This window comes from Eriocheir sinensis, chromosome 37, assembly GCF_024679095.1.
Source record: "Eriocheir sinensis breed Jianghai 21 chromosome 37, ASM2467909v1, whole genome shotgun sequence".
In the NCBI taxonomy this organism is placed as follows: Eukaryota; Metazoa; Arthropoda; class Malacostraca; order Decapoda; family Varunidae; genus Eriocheir; species Eriocheir sinensis.
This window is the reverse complement of record NC_066545.1, coordinates 12,604,071-12,624,070: the sequence shown is the minus strand read 5'-3', so window position 1 is coordinate 12,624,070 and position 20,000 is coordinate 12,604,071. Positions and strand designations below refer to the sequence as shown.

The following is a 20,000-nucleotide window of genomic DNA, read 5'->3' as shown; positions in this document are numbered from 1 at the left end:
TCGTACTTTTTTTTTTTTTTTCCTTGAGCTGAATTTTTTGCTATACGAAAATTAAAATCCGAGTTCTTGGATGCGTTTCGTTATTATGCGTTGTGAAGATCACTGTATATACGCAGTTTGTACTCGAGACCTTCATGATATTCGCGTAATGTGAATTGGTAGTGTTGTAATATTCGGGTAATGTGAATTGGTAGCGTTATAATATTCGCGTAACTTCATCTGGTGGCATTATTTTATACGTAACTTGATCTATTAACGTCAGAAGAGTCGCCTAACTTTAACATGTGACTTTCATAATACTAGTACTGTCATCATATTCGTGTAGTGTGAATTGGTTGCGTCGTAATATTCGCGTAACTTGATCTCGTGTCACTGTTGTATTTGTAACTTGATCTGTTGTCATCATAGAATTCGCATAACTTGAACTCGTGACCTTCATAAAATTCGCGTAACCTGAACCGATAGCGTCATATATTCGCATAACTTGAACTCGTGACCTTCATAAAATTCGCGTAACCTGAACCGATAGTGTCATAATATTCGCGTAATGTGAGTTGGTAGCGTTATGATATTCGCTTAACTTCATCTGGTGGCATTGTCGTATTCGTAACTTGATCTGTTGTCATCATAAAATTCGCATAAGTTGAACTCGTGACCTTCATAAAATTCGCGTAACCTGAACCGATAGCGTCATTATATTCGCGTAATGTGAGTTGGTAGCGTCACAATATTCGCGTAACTTCATCTGGTGACATATTCCTAACCTGATCTGTTGTCGTCATAAAATTCGCATAACTTGAACTCGTGACCTTCATAAAATTCGCGTAACCTGAACCGATAGTGTCATAATATTCGCGTAATGTGAGTTGTTAGCGTTATGATATTCGGATAAGTTTACCTCGTTGCGTTGTTGTATTCGTATCTTCCTCTGTTGTCATCATAAAATTCGCATAAAATTCGCATAACTTGAACTCGTGACCTTCATAAAATTCGCGTAACCTGAACCGATAGCGTCATTATATTCGCGTGATGTGAGTTGGTAGCGTCACAATATTCGCGTAACTTCATCTGGTGACATTATATTCCTAACCTGATCTGTTGTCATCATAAAATTCGCATAACTTGAACTCGTGACCTTCATAAAATTCGCATAACCTGAACCGATAGTGTCATAATATTCGCGTGATGTGAGTTGGTAGCGTTATGATATTCGCATAGTCTGAATTCGCATTAACCTGAACTGGGAACATCATAATTTTCGCGTAATGTGAGTTGGTAGTGTTATGATATTCGCATAAGTTTACCTCGTTGTGTTGTTGTATTCGTATCTTGCTCTGTTGTCGTCATAAAAATCGCATAACTTGAACTCGTGACCTTCATAAAATTCGCATAACCTGAACCGATAGTGTCATAATATTCGCGTGATGTGAGTTGGTAGCGTTATGATATTCGCATAGTCTGAATTCGCTTAACCTGAACTGGGAGCATCACAGTTTTCGCGTAATATGAGTTGGTAGCATCATTATATTCGCATTATCCGAGTTCGCTTAATCTGAAATCCCTGACTCCTACCCTTCACATTATCCGAGCAGCTGGCGTTATAACACATCTTTTTTTTTTTCATTATTGTTTTTCTTCACGCCCTTGAACTGTCTCCTTTTCTGTAATAATCCTGCTTGTTGATGTTTTTTTTTGGAAGGGGAGTTATTAAGTAAGGGGTGATTTGTAACGTTGTAGAAAGTGTTATGACTATATATTTCGTTATGTATGTGTGGGTGGGTTCTTTTCTTGTGTGGGGGGATGTTTCGTAACGTTGTAGAGGGTGTTATGACTATATATATTTCGTTATGTGTGTGTATGGTAATGGTTCATTGTGTAGGGGGGTGTTGTTATCATTCTAGAGGGTGTTATGACTATATATATTTCCTTATGTGTGTATGGGGGTGGTTCATTGTGTAGGGGGGATTCGTAACGCTGTAGAGGGTGCTATGACTATATCTATTTCCCTATGTGTGTATGGGGGTGTTCGTTGTGTGTGTGTGGGGGATTCACAACGTTGTAGAGGGTGTTATGACCTTATATATTTCGTTATGTGTGTATGGGAGCTTGTTCGTTGTGTGTGGGGATGTTTCGTAACGTTGTAGAGAGTGTAATGACTATATATATTTCCTTATGTGTGTATGGGGGTGGTTTTTTGTGTTGGGGGATGTTTCGTAACGTTATGGAGGGTGTTATGACTATATATTTCGTTACGTGTCTGGTTGGTTGCGTCATCATTACGTCACGAACCACCTACCAACCATCGCCTTCGTTCTCGTTGCAGCTGATTCGTGTTGTGACTGAACTTTCCTTTTTCGAACCCCGTGAACAGAAGGTAAAGATGAACGATTAGAGAGGAGAAAAAGGAAAAGAAAGGAGAAAGGAAATACAAAAAAAGTGAACAGAAAGACGAGAAAGGAAGATAAAAAAGAAACAGGAATAGAAAAGACAAATAATAAGAAGAAAATAAAGAAAACAGAAAGAGAGCATATATTACCTCCAAGAAAGAAAGATTAGGAAAGGAAAGCAAGAACAGAATAAAGAAAGAAGACCATTTGTTGAGAACGAAAAGAATAAGAAAGTAAGGAATAAGATAGATAAGTAAAGCAAGATAAGGCAAATCAAGTAATAAGTCTTCAACCTTTTCCCTCCGTCCCGTGTATAAGGTGAAAACAAAGCCAATAATAATCAAAAGTGTTAATTAACCTGTTGTTGTTACCTGTACATACCACCGCGACCCTCACTCACTCGCGCACCTGTGTTGAACTTATACCTAAACTAAGCCTGTTAAAAAAATAAGTGTAAAAAGTGTCTTCGTATAAAAAATTAAACAAAAAAACAGCACTAAAAGAAAACGGGAGACAGACGAACACGTAAAAATAAACAATAAAAGAAAATAAGACAGATAAACAAAACAAAACAGAAAACTAGATAAAAAACAAAACAACAACAACAAAAAACAAACAAACATCAACTCAAAGGAAATGAAAGCCTAGAAGATCCAAACTGTAAACAAACACATAAACAAACAAGTAAGCAGTAGACAAGCAAGTAACAGAAGAGGAAGTATAAACAAGAAAGCAATCAACCGAAAAAGCACCACAAACAAACAAGCAAGCAAGCAAACAACCCCCAAACAGTGAAATCTTGAAGAAAATCGCCTCTACGGGAGTGTGGCGCCGAGGTGAGCCGTGATTGGCTGAGCAGTGAGTTGCCTGTGACGTCACGCTGTGCTGTGATTGGCGGGCGTGATGGCGACGGCGGTGGTGAACGGCGATGACGTCATGGAGATGGGGCGGGTCTCCTCCTTCAAGGTAATGATGATGATGATGGTGGGGATTTAGTATTTACTCTTTTCAAAATTTCATGACTTTCCTGGTTGATTAAAAGACGCCGTCAGCTTTATCTATTTGTAACTCTTGGATAGATAATTACACTCATTAACTTTATATTAGCCATTTTTTCCTTATTAATTAACGTAACGATGATGATGTTTTAGTATGTACGTGGTTTTTCTAAATTTCATGGTCTTCCTAATTGATTGCAAGACGCCATCAGTTTTATCTATTTAATTGTAGCTCCTGAATAGATAATTACATTCATCAACTTTAGATTAGCCAGTTTTTATCTAATTAATTAACGTAAATGATTGACTATTGGGTGTAAGTTAGCGTGGTAGCTCTGGGTAGGTAATTGCATTCATTAACTTTAGATTCGCCCGTTTTTTTATTAATTAACGTAAATGATTGACTATTGGGCGTAAGTTAGCGTGGTAGCTCTGGGTAGGTAATTGCATTCATTAACTCTCAATTAGTTAGTTTGTCCCACATGGTTAACGTAAATTATTGAAAATTGGGTTTATATTAACGTAGAATTTTCCCCGCAATTGATTTGGAATTTAAATTAGTGTCATCATTATTTTAGTACGTAGTTAATGAATTTGTGCATCATTCATGAGACCATTTTCACCTCATACACATTTTCACGTTCATTTGACTGAAAAGTGCTTGAAAAAAAAGTTACGATTGCATTTTTCGGGTTTGGAAAAAATATTTGCTAGAAATTCAAATTCGTCAAAACAAAAATTGTGTGAAATATAGAAAAAAAAGAACACGGAACCACAAGTCGGCTCAAAACATAACAGATTTAACAAAAATATAAAATAACACTGGAGAAAAAACGAACGAAATATTTTGAATTATTACATTTTATAAAGAGTTGGTGGTCCTGGTGAAAAATTAAACTAAAAAAACTCTACAGCCACAAACAGAGGACAGTAGGAATTCCAGTAACATGTTCAAGTTCTAGGAAGGAAAGAAACAAAAGCGGAAGAATGATTCAAAACTTACAAATCAAAGCCAAAACTGGGAAACAAACAAACAAACAAACAAACAAAACAGGAATAATCATCAATTTTCAAAAGAACACGCGTGGTGAAACTGAAGCAAAAAACACAAGCAAATGCGTTTACACATCAATAATTTAAATACTTACAAATAAAATGGATTGTGTGCTAAAACTAAAAACGAATGCCAAATTTTAAAAGGACAGTGACTTGCTTTATGGATTCCAGTATTACACCCAAAACTAAAGTGCCATAAAGTTTGGAGCACAAGGAATTAGGTTTGCACATCAGTAATTCAGATTCTTACATATACAGCAATAACACAGACACTTACAAATATACCAAGGATACTTAAAACTACAATAGTAACTCTGATTCCTACAAATACTACAATAATACAGATACAAATAAAAAGATAGTTGGAGCATGGGAAAAAAACTAAACTAAACAGGAATCGTGAAGTTTTAAATGAACACTGGCTTTTTAAATTCCAGTATTACACCGGAAACGAAAGTCCACCACCAAACAGATAACAGGTAAACACAACAGGTAAACAACAGGTGGCCTTAACACAGGTAAACACAACAAACAGGTAGACGAAACAGGTAAACACAACAACAGGTAAACACAACAGGTAAACAACAGGTGGCCATAACACACAGGTAAACACAACAAACAGGTAGACGCAACAGGTAAACACAACAACAGGTAGACGCAACAGGTAAACAACAACAGGTAAACACAACAGGTAAACAACAGGTGGCCAAAACACTCTGGCAAACACAACAAACAGGTAGACACAACAGGTAAATACAGGAACAGGTAAACACAACAGGTAAACAACAGGTGGCCAAAACACTCTGGCAAACAACAAACAGGTAGACACAACAGGTAAATACAGCAACAGGTAAACAAAACAACAGGTAAACAACAAACAGTAACAACGAAAAATAAACCTAATTGAATGAAGAACAAGAAAAAAAAAGAAGCAAAACAAAACAAATAACAAGATCAATGCACGGGAAATGATTGCTTAGAAGAGTCGAAGTGTAAACAAACAAACAAGGAAGCAAACAAAACAAGGAAGCAAACAAAACAAGCAAGCAAATGGAGAAGAAATAGACACAACATTTAAACAACACAACAACAGGTAAACACAACACAACAGGTAAACGCAACACAAATTAGCCCAACACTCACCTGTCCATCAGTTAATTACTCGTGCTGAAAGGTGCTCAACGCCACGCCCACTCAGGTAACAGCCTCTCAGCACGGCGACAATCTATTAGCACTCCGTTAATAAGTGAACATAATTACCGAGCGTCCGTAATGAGAGAAATTGGTGATAATGGTGATAACGACACCTCTTAATACCTCTTAGCGCGGCGCCGGGGTATTAATATTGCGTAATGAACCAGATACGATGACCTCGTGTACGTGATATGAGTTTGGGGTTACATAATGACACCTGTTTCGTAAGGTATACTGAAATGTTGACACCCACCTGTTGTGTTAATGGTGTATAATGACCCACCTAATGATGACCTCTAAGATGGCATAATGAACCGGACATAACTACCATGTCACCTTAATTATGATGGTTGATAATGACCTACAATGAGTTAACAATGTATAATGATACCCACCGATTGAGGACCTTTGACATACCATAATGAACTTGATATAACTTCCATTTCCTCATAACTATAATTGAGATGATGTAATTTGTCAACGTTATACTTTTCATAACATAATAACGTCTTCAATCACGCATACGGTCATGATAGTGTAGATTGAATACGTAATCCAGTGAACGGTGTATTAGTGGTGTGATTTGTCATTATCCAAATTTGAATGATGTAATAGTCTTGTCAAAGTCTCTCAGTCTCAACGATGCACAATATAAAAAATAGGCCGTAAGCAACAAACAAACAAACAAACAAACAATTCCTCTTTTTTTTTTTTTTCTTTCCCCTTCTCCTCCTCCTCTTCCTCCTCGTCTCTTCCCTTCTTCCCTCCTATCCCTCTTTTTTTTGTTTTCTCTTTCCCCTCCTCCTCCTCCTCATCATCTCTTCCCTTCTTCCCTCCTATCCCTCTCTTTTTTGTTTTTTTCCTTCCCCTCCTCCTCCTCCTTCTCTTCCTCCACCTCCTCATCTCTTCCCTTCTCCCTTCCTATCCCACATTTCTTTCCTCTTTCTCTTCCCTTTGATCCTTTATCCTTTCTCACCCTCTTCTTCCTCTTACTTCCCCTCGTCCTCTTTCCTCTTTCTCTTCCTTTCTACTCAGTTTCTCACCCTCTTCCTCCTCTTACTCTCCGCTCAGTTTATCACCCTCTTCTTCCTCTCACTTCCACTCGTCCTCTTTCCTCTTACTCCTCCTTTCCGCTCAGTTTCTCACCCTCTTCCTCCTCATACTTTCCCTGCTCCTCTTTCCTCTTCCTCTTCCTTTCCACTCAGTTTCTCACCCTCTTCCTCCTCTTACTGTCCCTCCTCTTCCCCCTATTCGTTCGCTAAAAGTAAGTAAAATAAAGAGGAATAAAGAACAGGAACAAATCAAGTTAAAAGGAAAAAAATATACCGAACCCGGATATGTGAGTGAACCCCAAAGTAAAAAAAAGAAAGAAAAGAAAATGAAAGCCCAAAGAGAGGTAAAGAAAGCCCACCTGTGCCGCCTTGAAAGCACGCCCTCACCTGCATCAATACGCTAATTAGAAGCAGGTGTGTTCTGTCCAGGTATTAATGCGCGTCTCCGTGGGCAACGTATATATACCTGGTACCATTAGTGGGATTAGCTGAAAGGGGGGGAAGGGAGGAGAAAGGAGAGAAGAGGAGGGAGAAGGGGGGGAAGAGGAGACGGAGAGGAGGGCGAAGAAAAGAGAAAGTGGAGGAGGGAGGAGGAAAGAAGAGTGGAAGAAAGAATTAGAGAGAAAAATGTGGAGGGAGGAAGGAGGAGGAAGGGAGAGATAGGAGAGAGAAAATATGAGAGAAAGAAAGGAAAAGGAAAGAGAGGAAGGGAACGGAAAAAAAAGAAAGCAAAAAGAGGGAAAAAAAGAGCAGAGGTGAAAGGGGAAGGAGAAGGAAAGAGGAGATGAGGAGGGAAGAGGAAAGAAAGGGTTGGGAGAGAGAATATGAGAGAAAGCTGGAGATGGAACGAAAAGAAGATAATAGAGAGAAAAGGGGAAGAAGAGGCGAGAAGGAAAAAAAGAAAAAAGAAGAGGGGAGAAAAGATAGTGGCAATGTTTGTGGTAGAGATTTAGAAAAGGAAAGAAGGGGAAAAAAGAAGGGATTAGGAAGAGGAAGAGGAAGAAACGAAAGTAAAAGTGCCTAAGTTTAGAGGAAGAAGGAAAAAAAAGGGAAATGAAAAGAGACCGTCAGAAGAGAGGAAAACAGGGTAAGAAAAAGAGGAAAAAAGAGCTGGTTAGGAAGAGGAAGGGAAAAAAAGGAAAGTAAAGGGGGCAAAGTTTAAGAGGAAGGAAAAGGGAAAAAAAAGGAAAGGAAAAAAAACTGACATGCTTACGTTTGGGGAAAGTTCAGGAGAGAGGAAAACAGGGGAAAGGAAAATGGGGAAAAGAGGGGAAGAGGGAGAGGAATAGGGTAAGAAAGGAAAGTAAAAGTGGGTAAGTTTAAGAGGAGAAGGAAAAGAAAAAAATAGGGAATGGAAAAATGCGATACTGTAGCTTATGTTAGGGGAAAAGAGTTCAGAAGAGAGGAAAACAAGGGAAAGGAAAATGGGGAAAAAGAGGGGAAGAGGGAGAGGAAAATGGGAAGAAAGTAAAATTAAATTGGCTAAGTTTAAGAGGAGGAAGGAAAAAAAGGGAAAGGAAAAGAAAAGACTAACACTGAAGGTTATGTTGGGGGAAAGAGTTCTGAAGAGAGGAAAACAGGGGAAGAAAATGGGGAAAAAGTGAGGAAGAGGAAGAGGGGGAAGAAACGAAAGTAAAAGTCGCTAAGTTTAAGAGGAGGAAGGAAAAAAAAGGGAAAGGAAAAAAAAAGACTGATACAAGCTTACGTTAGAGGAAAGTTCAGAAGAGAGGAAAACAGGGGAAGAAAATGGGGAAAAAGAGAGGAAGAGGAAGAGGGGGAAGAAACGAAAGTAAAAGTCGCTAAGTTTAAGAGGAGGAAGGAAAAAAAAAAGACCTTTACTGAAGTGTATGTTTGGGGAAAGAGTTCTGAAGAGCGAAAAACAGGGGAAGAAATAAGGGGAAAAAGAGGGGGGTTAGGGTAGAGAAGAGAAAGGGAAGGGAAGGGAAGGGAAAGAGGAAAGAGTAAATGAAGAGAGAGGGGAAAGGAGGGGAAGGGGAAGGGGAAAAAATCAGGATGTGTGAGGGATATTGGGATGGGTAAAAGGGGAGGGGAAAGGAAGGGGAGGGGAAAGGAAGGGAAGGGGAGTATAAGGGATATTGAGAAGAGTCAAACTTTGCTAATTTTAAAGTTGAAAGTTTGTGTTTGGCTCCGAAGCGGCTTGTTCTGTTATTATTGTTTGTACGTGCGTGTGTGTGTGTGTGTGTTTGAAGTGCCGGGAGAGAGAGAGAGAGAGAGAGAGAGAGAGAGAGAGAGAGAGAGAGAGAGAGAGAGAGAGAGAGAGAGAGAGAGAGAGAGAGAGAGAGAGATGAAAGTGCTACAGGAAACCAAAGAGAATTGAGAAAAATGTGAAATTGGAATGAGGAAATATTTTTATTGACTTCCATCTCTCTCTCTCTCTCTCTCTCATATTTTCATCGTTTTGTCCTTGTTTTCCTTTTGTTCTTTGCTTTTTTTTCCCTTGTTATTTTTCCTTCACATATTCACATTTTTGTATCATTTTATTCATTTCTCTACCGTTTTGACTTTTCCTTCGCTTTTCATTTTCCTATTTCTTCCCCGTATTCTTATTTTCCCTTCTCTTTTCCTCCCCTTATTCTTTTTTTCTATTTTCTTTTACCCCCTTTCTCATTTCTTACTAATACTTGACACTCGTATAATTCATCTTCCCTTTTCTTTATTATTTTTTTCATTTTTTCATTTTTTCTTCCCGGGCGTTTCCAAGACATCAATTCCCCTCTCCCGCGGGTCACACAAAACAGCTTCGTCCCTCACGCCGCTGTAATGTCCATGAATATATGCATGTAAAACTCCCCCCCCCCCCACACCCACCCCCCCGTCCCCCCCTCCTTTATCCTCTACCTCCCCCTCCCTCACTTCCCTTCCTCTTCCCCCCTTTCACTCTTTCCTCTTTCTTCGCCTTCCTTCTCCTCTTGCTCCTTTGTTTTCCTTCCCTTTCTCTTCCTCTTCTTCACTTTTTTTGTTGTTATCCAGTTTTCTCCTCTTCCTGTTTACTCATTTTTCCTTATCTATCTTTTCTTTTCTTGCTTTTATTTTCCCTTTTTCCTTTTCCTCTCCTTTTCATCCTCCTTTCCCTTCCTCCTTTTCTAATCCATTATTTTTTTTTCCTTTTCCCGTCCGCTTCAAATTTTTGCTTCTTCTTCTTCTTCTTTTTTTTTTTTTTTCTTCTCCTTCTTCTTCTTCTTCTTCTTCTTCTTCTTCCTCCTCCTCCTCCAATCCCATGACGGAATCCTCATAAATCCTTCTCGGTCTCTTCATAGGCTTAACAACTTCTTCCCCTCTTCTTTCCCTCTTCATTCCCTCTTCCCCCTCTTCCCCATCCTCCTCTTATCTTCTTCCTCTTCTCTTTTCTCCTTCCCTTCTCTTTATTACTATTTTCCTCTTACTTCCTCTTCACTTCCCCTCTTCTTCCCCTATTCGTTCCCTCCTCCTCCTCCTCCTCCTCCTCCTCCTCCTCCTCCTCCTCCTCCTCCTCCTCCTCTATTACCCACCATTATATAAACCTTTTGTTCTTTCATTTCCCCTTCTTCCCCTTCTTCCCCTCATCCTTCCTCCCCTTCCTCTCCTCTCCTTCCCCTTCCTTCCCTTCCTACCTTCCTCTCACCCCTCCCCTCCAACCCCTTTCTCTTTCCCGCCTCACTTCCCCCTTCTCCCCTCTTCCCCTTCCCTTCCTCTTCCCTTCCCCTCCCCTCCCCTCCCCTCCCCCCGCTTTCTCATTAGCAATAAAACAGTAGACAACAAAAGCTTTCTCATTTGGGGTTGGAAAATGATATTGCCCCTTCCCTTCTTCCCTTCTCTTCTTCCCTGTATTACCCTTCTCCTCCCTTCCTTTCCATTCCATTCCCTGTATTGTCCCTCTCTTCTTTTCCCCTTCCCTTTCCTTCCCTTCCCTTCCCTTCCATTCCATTCCATTCCCTGTATATTGCCCTGCTCGCCCCTTCTTTTTCCCTTCCCTTCCCTTCCATTCCATTCCGTTCCCTGTATTGCCCTTCTCTTCTCTTCCCTTCCCTTCCCTTCCCTTCCCTTCCATTCCCTGTATTGCCCCTCTCTTCCCTTCTTTTCCATTCCCTGTGTATAATTATCTTCCATTTTCTTGCTTTTCTTTTTTCCCTTCCCTTCCCTTCCCTTCCCTTCCCTTCCCTTCCCTTCCTTTCCCTTCCCTTCCCTACATTTACCTTCCCTTCCTTACCCCTTCCCATACTCCCTTATTCTTAACCCTTCACTTTATCAACCATCCCCTTCTCATCTCCCACCCTCCCCTCCCCTCCCCCCCTCCCCCCTCCCTTACCTAACATCAGCATCAAGGTCTAATCGCTTCCCTTATCATCTGTTATCTCGGTAGGTAAAGGGGGAGAGGGGAGGGGAGGGGAGGGGAAGGGGAGAGAATGATATTTGAAGATTGTAGAGATTGGATGGAGGAAGGCTATGATGGAGGGGGTCTCTCTCTCTCTCTCTCTCTCTCACGAACCTTTCATCTCAGGTGTATCTTATTTTCGTGTCAGAGAGAGAGAGAGAGAGAGAGAGAGAGAGAGAGAGAGAGAGAGAGAGAGAGAGAGATTGACGGGTGCTATAAACAGTCAAACTCGGCCATGTAAACGACTAGAATTATTTTTACATACACACACGCACACACACACACACACACACACGCACACACACAGTCAACATCAAAAAGGAGATTAATGATGTTTTTTTCTTTTCCTGCAAATTTTTTTTTCCCCATTTTTTTTTCTTTGCTTCCAGTTTTGTTTTGCTTTCTTTGTTTTTGTTGATGTTCGTTTGTTTTTTCCTTTCTGTTATTTTTACTATTTATTATTTACTATTTACTCTCTCTCTCTCTCTCTCTCTCTCTCTCTCTCTCTCTCTCCCTGATAACTTTGAGAGGACAGAGATAAGAGAGGAAATGACCCTAAGAGAGAGAGAGAGATACAGAGAGAGAAAGAGAGAGGGAGAGAAATACTTCACTATCTCACTCTCTCTCTCTCTCTCTCTTTCTCTCCGGCCATAGTGAGACAGACAGACGTACACGCAACACCCTCTCTCTCTCACTCTCGCGCTTTGTCTCTCTCACTTTTATACACACGAACTCACTTTTTTTTTCTCTTCATCAATAACTCTCCCATTCGTTCCCTTTTTCTCCTTTCCGCTCTCTCTCTCTCTCTCTCTCTCATACAAAAAAACGAACACACAAATATAGGTGATACTCTTTCTCTTTTTTTTTCTCTCTCTCACACTTCGTTGAAAGAAAGAGAAATAGTGAAGAAAAAAGAGAAAAAATAGTGTTGTGCTATTTTTAGAAAGGAGAAAAAGAGGAGAATGAAAGAGAAGAGAAAGAATGTGGAGGGAAAACGAGCGATAAAAGTGAAGTGAAAGAGAAATAAAGAGAAAAGGAGAAAGGAAAGAGAGAGAGAAGGAAAAAGTGAATGGGTTGAAGTATTTTGAGAACGAAAGAGAAGAAGGAAACGAAAAAAAATAAAGAGAAAAAAGAATATAAAGAGAGAAGGGAGAAATAAAGGAAGGAAGAAGTGAATGGTTGAAGTATTTTGAGAACGAGAGGAAAGAAGGAAAACGAAATAAAATGGAAAAAATAAAGAGAAAAAAAATATAAAGAGAGAAGGGAGAAATAAAGGAAGGAAGAAGTGAATGGTTGAAGTATTTTGAGAACGAGAGGAAAGAAGGAAAACGAAATAAAATGGAAAAAATAAAGAGAAAAAAGAATATAAAGAGAGAAGGGAGAAATAAGGAAGAAAGAAGTGAATGGTTGAAGTATTTTGAGAACGAGAGGAAGGAAAACGAAATAAAGAAAAAAAATATGGAGACCGTATAGTGTTGGAATGGAGTTGACATTGAACGAAAAAAAAGTGGCAAAAAATATATATAGGCCTAAACGTATAAAAAAAAAGAAAAAAAATAGAAAAGCTAACTATGAAACTGAACCCTGACAGCAGTGACCTCGTGACCTTGATTCCCCTACCAAGCAAAACAAAAAACAACAACAACAAAAAATATATATATACGTTGAGTTGAAAATTGACCGGAAAAAAGGGGAAAACCATAATAACAACAACAAAAACAACAACAAGGAAAATAAAAGAGAATAATAACAGACTGATTCAATGGAGGGAAAAAAAATATAAAAAAATGTGTTGATGATATACATGAATTAAAAGTATTTATTCCCCGACCCCAAAAAGCAAAATAATAATAATAATAATAATAATAATAATAATAATAATAATAATAATAATCAGCTGTTAGAAATAAAACCATAAGAAAAAAGAGAAATAAAAGAAAGAAAAGTGAACTATAGAAAATAAATAAATAAAATAATGCAAGTGAATGAAAGAGAATAAAATAAAAAAAAAGATAATAAACGCGAAATGATGAATAGAAATTGTTGAGAGAGAGAGAGAGAGAGAGAGAGAGAGAGAGAGAGAGAGAGAGAGAGAGAGAGAGAGAGAGAGAGAGAGAGAGAGAGAAGTGACCCGGACGAAAGGGCAATAAAACGGAACTGCAAAGAAAAGAAAAAAAAGAGCAAAAAGAAAGAGAGAAAGAACTCGAGTGAAACGCACCATATTGAAACACACACACACACACACACACACACACACACACGGAGCACATTCCCATAACAATTCCATAACACAGAGAGAGAGAGAGAGAGAGAGAGAGAGAGAGAGAGAGAGAGAGAGAGAGAGAGAGAGAGAGAGAGAGCATATAAGTGGATTAGCGAAAAATGAGGCAAAAAAAAAAGATTAAAGTGTTACAGCGCGCCTTTTTTGTGAGTCCATAAAAGACTTTAATGAAAAAAAAGTGAGAGAAAAAAAATTTGCAGTACGAAAAATTAAAAAGAAAAGAAAAAAAAGAAAATTACAAAACGATAGATAAAAAAAAAAACACACAAACGATTAACAATATAAACACAGAAGCTAATAAATAGATAGATAGATAGATAGACAGACAGACAGAGATAGATAGATAGATAGATAGATACATACATACATACATACATACATACATAGAAAGGTAAAAAGATGAGTGAGACATACATACATACATACATACATACATACATACATACATACATACACACACACACACACACACACACACACACACACACACACACACAAACATAAAAGGAAGAACGAAGCAAAAAACACATTAGAGAGTTAATTAGAAGAGCCGTTTATGGTCAACTGTTAATGGGAAAAATGTTTATTACTAATGAGAAGGAAAAAAAATAATTACTTGAAACTAAAAAGAAGAAAAAGATCATAAAAGTAATAATAACGTCAAGAAGTTAAAAATAAAGGTTAATAAATACCCAGAAGAGAGAGAGAGAGAGAGAGTAAGCAAAGAACAATAGCCGATGATTTTTCTTATTCTCTCTCTCTCTCTCTCTCTCTCTCTCTCTCAACTCGGAAGGGGATTAAATCTTCCAAAACCGACTCGATGACAGTGATACGAAATTGAACACTGAGGCACGGCGCAGCTTAGTGTCAACCTCGCCGTGTGTTGAGGAGAATGAGCAGAGATTAATTTGTGTTGGAGGAGGAGGAGGAGGAAGAGGAAGAGGAAGAGGAGGAGGAGGAGGAGGAGGAGGAGGAGGAGGAGGAGGAGGAGGATTTGAAGGGAGAATTGTGTTAAAGAAGAAGTTAGCGTTGATGTTACAGGCAGAAAAGTAGTAGTAGTAGTAGTAGTAGTAGGGGAAATTGTTATGTCCAGGAAATACAGTTAAAAAAAATATTGTTATTGTATTCCCGATGTTAGTGAGGCCTTTTGGCGGAAAAAGTAAGAGAATGGGAAGGGAAGGGAAGGGAAGGAAAGGGTACGGAAGGGAAGGGAAGGGAAGGGAAGGGAACGGGTAGGAAGGAAAGGAAAGGGGTGGGAATGAGAGAGAAGAAGAAGGAAGGGAAGGAGATGATGATGAAAGGGAAAAGAAGAGGAAAGGAAAGGGAAGGTGTGGGAAGATTAAGAGAGGGAAGGCAAGCGAAGGTAAGGGGAGAGAAGAGAAAGGGAGTAAATGGGAGAGAAGAAAAGAGAACAGGAGAGAAGGAAAGAGGAGATTGAGGAGGAGTAAATTTGAGAGAAAGGAAGAGAGGAACGAGAAGGAAAGGGAATAAAAGAGAGGAAAGGAGAGAGAAGAGAAGGGGAGGGAAGGGAATGTCGGGTGAGGTGAGGTGAAGTGAGGCGAGGAAAGAGAGGGAACGAGAGGAAAAGGAAAGGATTGAGAGAGAGAGAGAGAGAGAGAGAGAGAGAGAGAGAGAGAGAGAGAGAGGGGACAGGAATGCAGAAGATATGTAGGAGGAGAAGGGGGAGAAGGAATGCAAAGAGATAGATGGAGATAAAAGAGGATGAGAAAAATGAAAACAAATGGAAAAGAGATAAAAAGAGAGGAGAGAAGATGAATCGAAAGGTGAGAGAGAGAGAGAGAGAGAGAGAGAGAGAGAGAGAGAGAGAGAGAGAGAGAGAGAGACTTTTAGTTCAGGTCCATAAGTGCAGAAAAATGGAAGAGAAAGTTAGTGAGAGAGAGAGAGAGAGAGAGAGAGAGAGAGAGAGAGAGAGAGAGAGAGAGAGAGAGAGAATTGGATGAAAAATGCAATAGAAAGATGACAGAATTAAATGAGAGAGAGAGAGAGAGAGAGAGAGAGAGAGAGAGAGAGAGAGAGAGAGAGAGAGAGAGAGAGAGAGAGAGAGAGGCTATAACAAGGTGACGAATTTAGGCATAAGAAAGAAGGGAATCATGTAAAGTGGAGTGAAGAAGGAGGAGGCGGAGGAGGAGGAGGAAGAGGAGGAGGAAGAAGAGGAGGAGGAGGAGGAGGAGGAGGAGGAGGAGGAGGAGGAGGAGGAGGAGGAGGAGGCGAAGAAAGTGGGGCAAAGTTCAAGATAGTGGTCTTGTAGATAGCGAGAGAGAGAGAGAGAGAGAGAGAGAGAGAGAGAGAGAGAGAGAGAGAGAGAGAGAGAGAGATGTGCAAGATTTATCCAGCAAAAGAGAAAAAAGAAAAGAAAGATAGAGATAAAAAGAAAGAGAGCAATGTGTCTGTGCGTGAGTGTTAAAATAAAAGAAAAAAGAAAAAAGAAAACAAGAAAAGAAAGAAAAAAAAGAGTTAGCGCTGACTGCTCAGAACCCGTCTAATTCTTTGAAGCTGATGTAGGCAGAGAGAGAGAGAGAGAGAGAGAGAGAGAGAGGCTGTTATCTCTCTCTCTCTCTCTGTGACCCAATCATTTATATTTTATCTCGTTTCTCTTTTTTCTTTTTTTAGAGGAAAGGATAAAGTGAGGATTTGGTAGCCGATGAGAGAGAGAGAGAGAGAGAGAGAGAGAGAGAGAGAGAGAGAGAGAGAGAGAGTTATGAGGGCAATATGTTATTTTTTTCAAGAGGTCCCGTTTTTCTTTTTTCTTTTTTTTACAGTAAGGGAAGAAGACAAAGGGACAAAAAAAGAAAGAAAAAAGAAAAACCACAAAAAATAAACTTGTGGGAGACCAAAAGACACGCTCTCTCTCTCTCTCTCTAACGGGAGAAAATTAATTTACCGTCACAAGTTAGTCGGTCTGTCACTATGTGTGTGTGTGTGAGTGAGAGAGAGAGAGAGAGAGAGAGAGAGAGAGAGAGAGAGAGAGAGAGAGAGAGAGAGAGAGAGAGAGAGAAGGGGGGAAAGAACTGTCGAGAATAGGGAATGATTGTGTGTGTGTGTGTGTGTGTGTGTGTGTGTGTGTGTGTGTGTGTGTGTGTGACATGTTGTGGTGGAAACTTCAGTGTCGTCCGATACACACACACACACACACACACACACACACACACACACACACACACCATGTCGTACAAAACCTGCATGGAATAGTTTTGGAGGTATTTTTAGTCTCTCTCTCTCTCTCTCTCTCGTAACACAAATTTACTTATAAGAAATATCACTGGGGACTTTTTTTTACTATACATTTAAAAGGAAAGTTAATGGAGTTTTGGGAACTTTGAAAAGGGGAGAGTGAAGGGACAGGGGGAGGAGGTGGAAGGGGGGAGAGGAGGGAGGGGGGTATGACAGGTGAATAGGGCAGGTAAGTTAGGGAAATGTGTGGAGGAAAGAAGGAAGAAGGGAAAGTTGCAAGGAAGGTAGGAGAGGAAGGAAGGAAGGAAGGAAGGATGGGAGTTCGGAAAATAGGAAAGGAAGGAGGAGGAGGAGGAGGAATGGAGAAGAAGATGAAAGTTTGAAGATGGGAAGATAGGAAAAGAGAATGAATGAAGAAGGGAAAGAAAGAGAGAAGGGAGAAACGAGGAGAGGAAATGAATGAAAGAATGAATGAAAAGAGAAGAGGAAGGAAAGAAGGATGAATTATACGTAAGAGGAAGAGAAGGAAGGGAGGAAGACAGACAGGAGGAATGAACGAAGAAAGGAAGGAAGGAAGGAAGGAAGGAACAAACAAAGAAATCAAAATAGGTCAGCAAAAAAAAAAGGGGACGTGGAACAAATAGGAAGAAAGGAGAGAAACAAACAAACAAAAAAAGAATATAGAGGAAGGAGCAAGAAGGGAAGGAAGGAAAAAATGAAGCCATGGTAAGAAAGGAAAAAAAAATGTCTTGAATAAAAAAAGAATAAGAAAAAGAAAACTAGCCACATATATTTTTTGTAAGCCACGCCCTTATTATTGGGTAACGACCTTGAAGGGACGAAGAAAGGGAGACAGGGAGAAAAAAGGGAAGGGAGAGAGTGGTAAGGAGGGGAAGAGTAAGGGAGAAGGAGGGGAGGGAGTATGGAAGAAGGAAGGAGGGGGAGAGAGAGTGGGAAGGAAGGGAAGAGTAAGGAAGATGTGAAGATAGAAAAAAATAAGGCTTACGAAAGGATGGGAAGAGAAAGAAAGTAAGAAAGAGAAAGAACAAAAGAAGAAAAGGAGGTGAGGAAGATAAGAAAGGAGAGGGGAGGAAGAGAGAGGGAGAAAAAAGAAAGAAGGAAGAAATGAAGAGAAAGAGAGTGGACGAAGGGAGGAGAAGGAGAGAGGGGAAAGAAGGGGAAGGAGAGAAAAGAGGAAGAAGGAAAAGTGAAGAAAAAATTGTGATTGAACGTAGGAAAGAGAAGAGAAAAGGGGGGAGGGAAAGAGAGAGAGGGGAAGAAGAAGAAACAAAGGAAGATGAAGAAAGGAAAAGAGAGAGGAAGGAAAACACACACACACACACACACACACACACACACACACACACACACACACACACACACACACACACACACACACACACACACACACACCAAAAGAGCATCTCCATTATATATGTTTAACCGACCGACTAACCAACAGAGAAAGAGAGAAAAGGAGAAAAAAACACAAGAACAGGAAAAGAAAATAGGAAGTGAGGGAAGAACGAAAAATAAAAGAGAGAAAAAGAATAAAGGAAGAAAAGAAGAAAAAGAAAAAAAGTAGTAATAAGAGAAATAACAAAAAAATAACGAGTGACTGAAAAAAAAGAAAAAGATAGAAGTGCTTATCATATCTCAAGGAAGAGGAGGAAGAGGAAGAGGAGGAAGATGAACGGGGAAGAGGACGAGGGGGATGTGTTCTTCGACGACTCCAACGACGAATACAGACCGACTATGGCGAGGCAGGAGTCGAGAATGTGTAAGAGGAAGAGGAGGAGGAGGAGGAGGAGGAGGAGGAGATGTTATGTAGAGATGTGGCGTATTGGGTATTGTTTTCGTGTGTGTGTGTGTGTGTGTGTGTGTGTGTGTGTGTGTGTGTGTGTGTGTGTGTGTGTGTTTGTGTGTGTGTGTGTGTTTGTGTGTTTGTGGCGTTGTTGTATCCTTTGATGGGCCGCTTGTGCTTCCCTTTGTGTGTGTGTGTGTGTGTGTGTGTGTGTGTGTGTGTGTGTGTGTGTTCGTGTGTGCGTGTGGCGGCGGTCTGGTCAACTCAACTTTAGTATTTGGCTCAAGTCCCGATTTTCCTAACCTCTCTCTCTCTCTCTCTCATTGAAGCAGTAAATTCGCCCTTAATTGTGTTCTGTATTTCACTCTTGTTGTTGTTATTGTTTTTATTATTATTATTATTATTATTATTATTATTATTATTATTATTATTATTATTATTGTTGTTGTTGTTGTTATTTATACGGTATTGTACGTCGTTTTACTTTTTCTTTTTTTATCTCCTCTTTCTCTTCCTCTTTATCCTCCTCCTCCTCTCACCTGTTTTACATAATTGCTCTTTCTCTGTCGCTGGCTACCTTTTTTTCCCCCTCCCTTAATCCTCCTCCTCCTCCTCCTCCTCTCTCCTCCCCTCTTCTTCCCTCCCCTCTTCTCCCAACATCCATTCATCCTCCATTGTCACCCTTCCTCCTAATCGTGTCTCCTGGTCTTTCTCCTCCTCCTCCTCCTCCTCCTCCTCCTCCTCCTCCTCCACTCCTTCTAACTGTCCCACTTTCTCTTTCTTCGTTCTCTCCCTTTCCTTTCGTCTCCATTTCCTTCGTTCATTCTCTCTCTCCTTTCTTCTTTTTCCTCTCTACATTTTTTTTTCAATGTTTCCTCTTCTCTCCTTCCTTTCAGATCTTTCCTTTTATCGACTTTTTTCTTCTCTATTCCTATTTGCACCTTGTTTCTTGTGTCTTCTATCCTTTATTCTCCTCCTCCTCCTCTTCCTCCTCTTATCTCGTATTTCTCCTCTTCTCTTGCTTATCTTTTTTCTTTTTCCCTTCTTGCCTTTCATCTCTATTTTCTTTTCTATGTTTTTCTTCTTTTGTTTTCTCTTCTCTTCTTTATTCCTCTGTTCTCTTCCCCATTTCCCCTCTTTTCACTCCTTTTCTCCTCTCCCTTTTCCCCTCTGCACACCTGTTCTCCCTCTTCCCCTTTCGTAACATGTCATATACTTTCCCTTCCATGTACTTCTCCCCTATTCTCCCTTTCTCCTCTCACCCTCTCCCCTATCTCCCTCTCCCTCCTCTTCCCCTCTAGTTTCTCCTCACCCTCTCCCCTCAAGCTCTCCCTTCTCCCTCTTGCTTCTCCCTTCCCTCTTCTCTCCCCTCTCCCCCTTTTCCTCCCCTCTGCCACAACCAACTCCAATTTTACCTGTCACCTGTCTACTCTGTATCTCCCCTCTCCCCTTCTCTCTCTCCCCTTCTCTCCTCTTCTCTCCCTTCTTCTCCCCTCTCCTCATATACCTTAAAGTTTAGTTCCCTTCTACTTCATTATCACACCGAAGGAGAGAAAAGGAGGAGGAGGAGGAGGAGGAGGATGGATTGAAATTGGAGACTTTCTATGTCAGATATTTGGAACCAATGTAAGATTTATGTCTCTCTCTCTCTCTCTCTCTCTCTC

The 20,000-nt window shown here is 40.1% G+C and overlaps 1 protein-coding gene and 1 long non-coding RNA gene across 7 annotated transcripts in view; both read left to right on the top strand.

The window, feature by feature from the left end:
* The window catches only part of LOC127008262 (adenosylhomocysteinase-like 1), a 187,760-nt gene that overhangs the window by 114,048 nt on the left and 53,712 nt on the right, over positions 1-20,000 (top strand). Inside the window, exon 2 of one of the 6 annotated variants that reach the window (XM_050880037.1) lies at positions 2,324-3,353. The exons of 3 other annotated variants lie outside the window; for them this stretch is intronic. In XM_050880037.1, the coding sequence (XP_050735994.1) occupies positions 3,291-3,353 (63 nt within the window). In that variant the 5' untranslated portion in view covers positions 2,324-3,290. Of the gene's footprint in view, positions 1-2,323; positions 3,354-17,981; positions 18,313-20,000 lie in introns of those variants that run through there. 2 more of the 6 variants (XM_050880038.1, XM_050880041.1) reach the window with 2 other exon arrangements.
* Positions 3,363-8,509, top strand: LOC127008268 (uncharacterized). The gene is made up of 2 exons (XR_007760978.1): positions 3,363-5,092; positions 5,207-8,509. It is a non-coding gene; the product is annotated as an uncharacterized LOC127008268 (long non-coding RNA).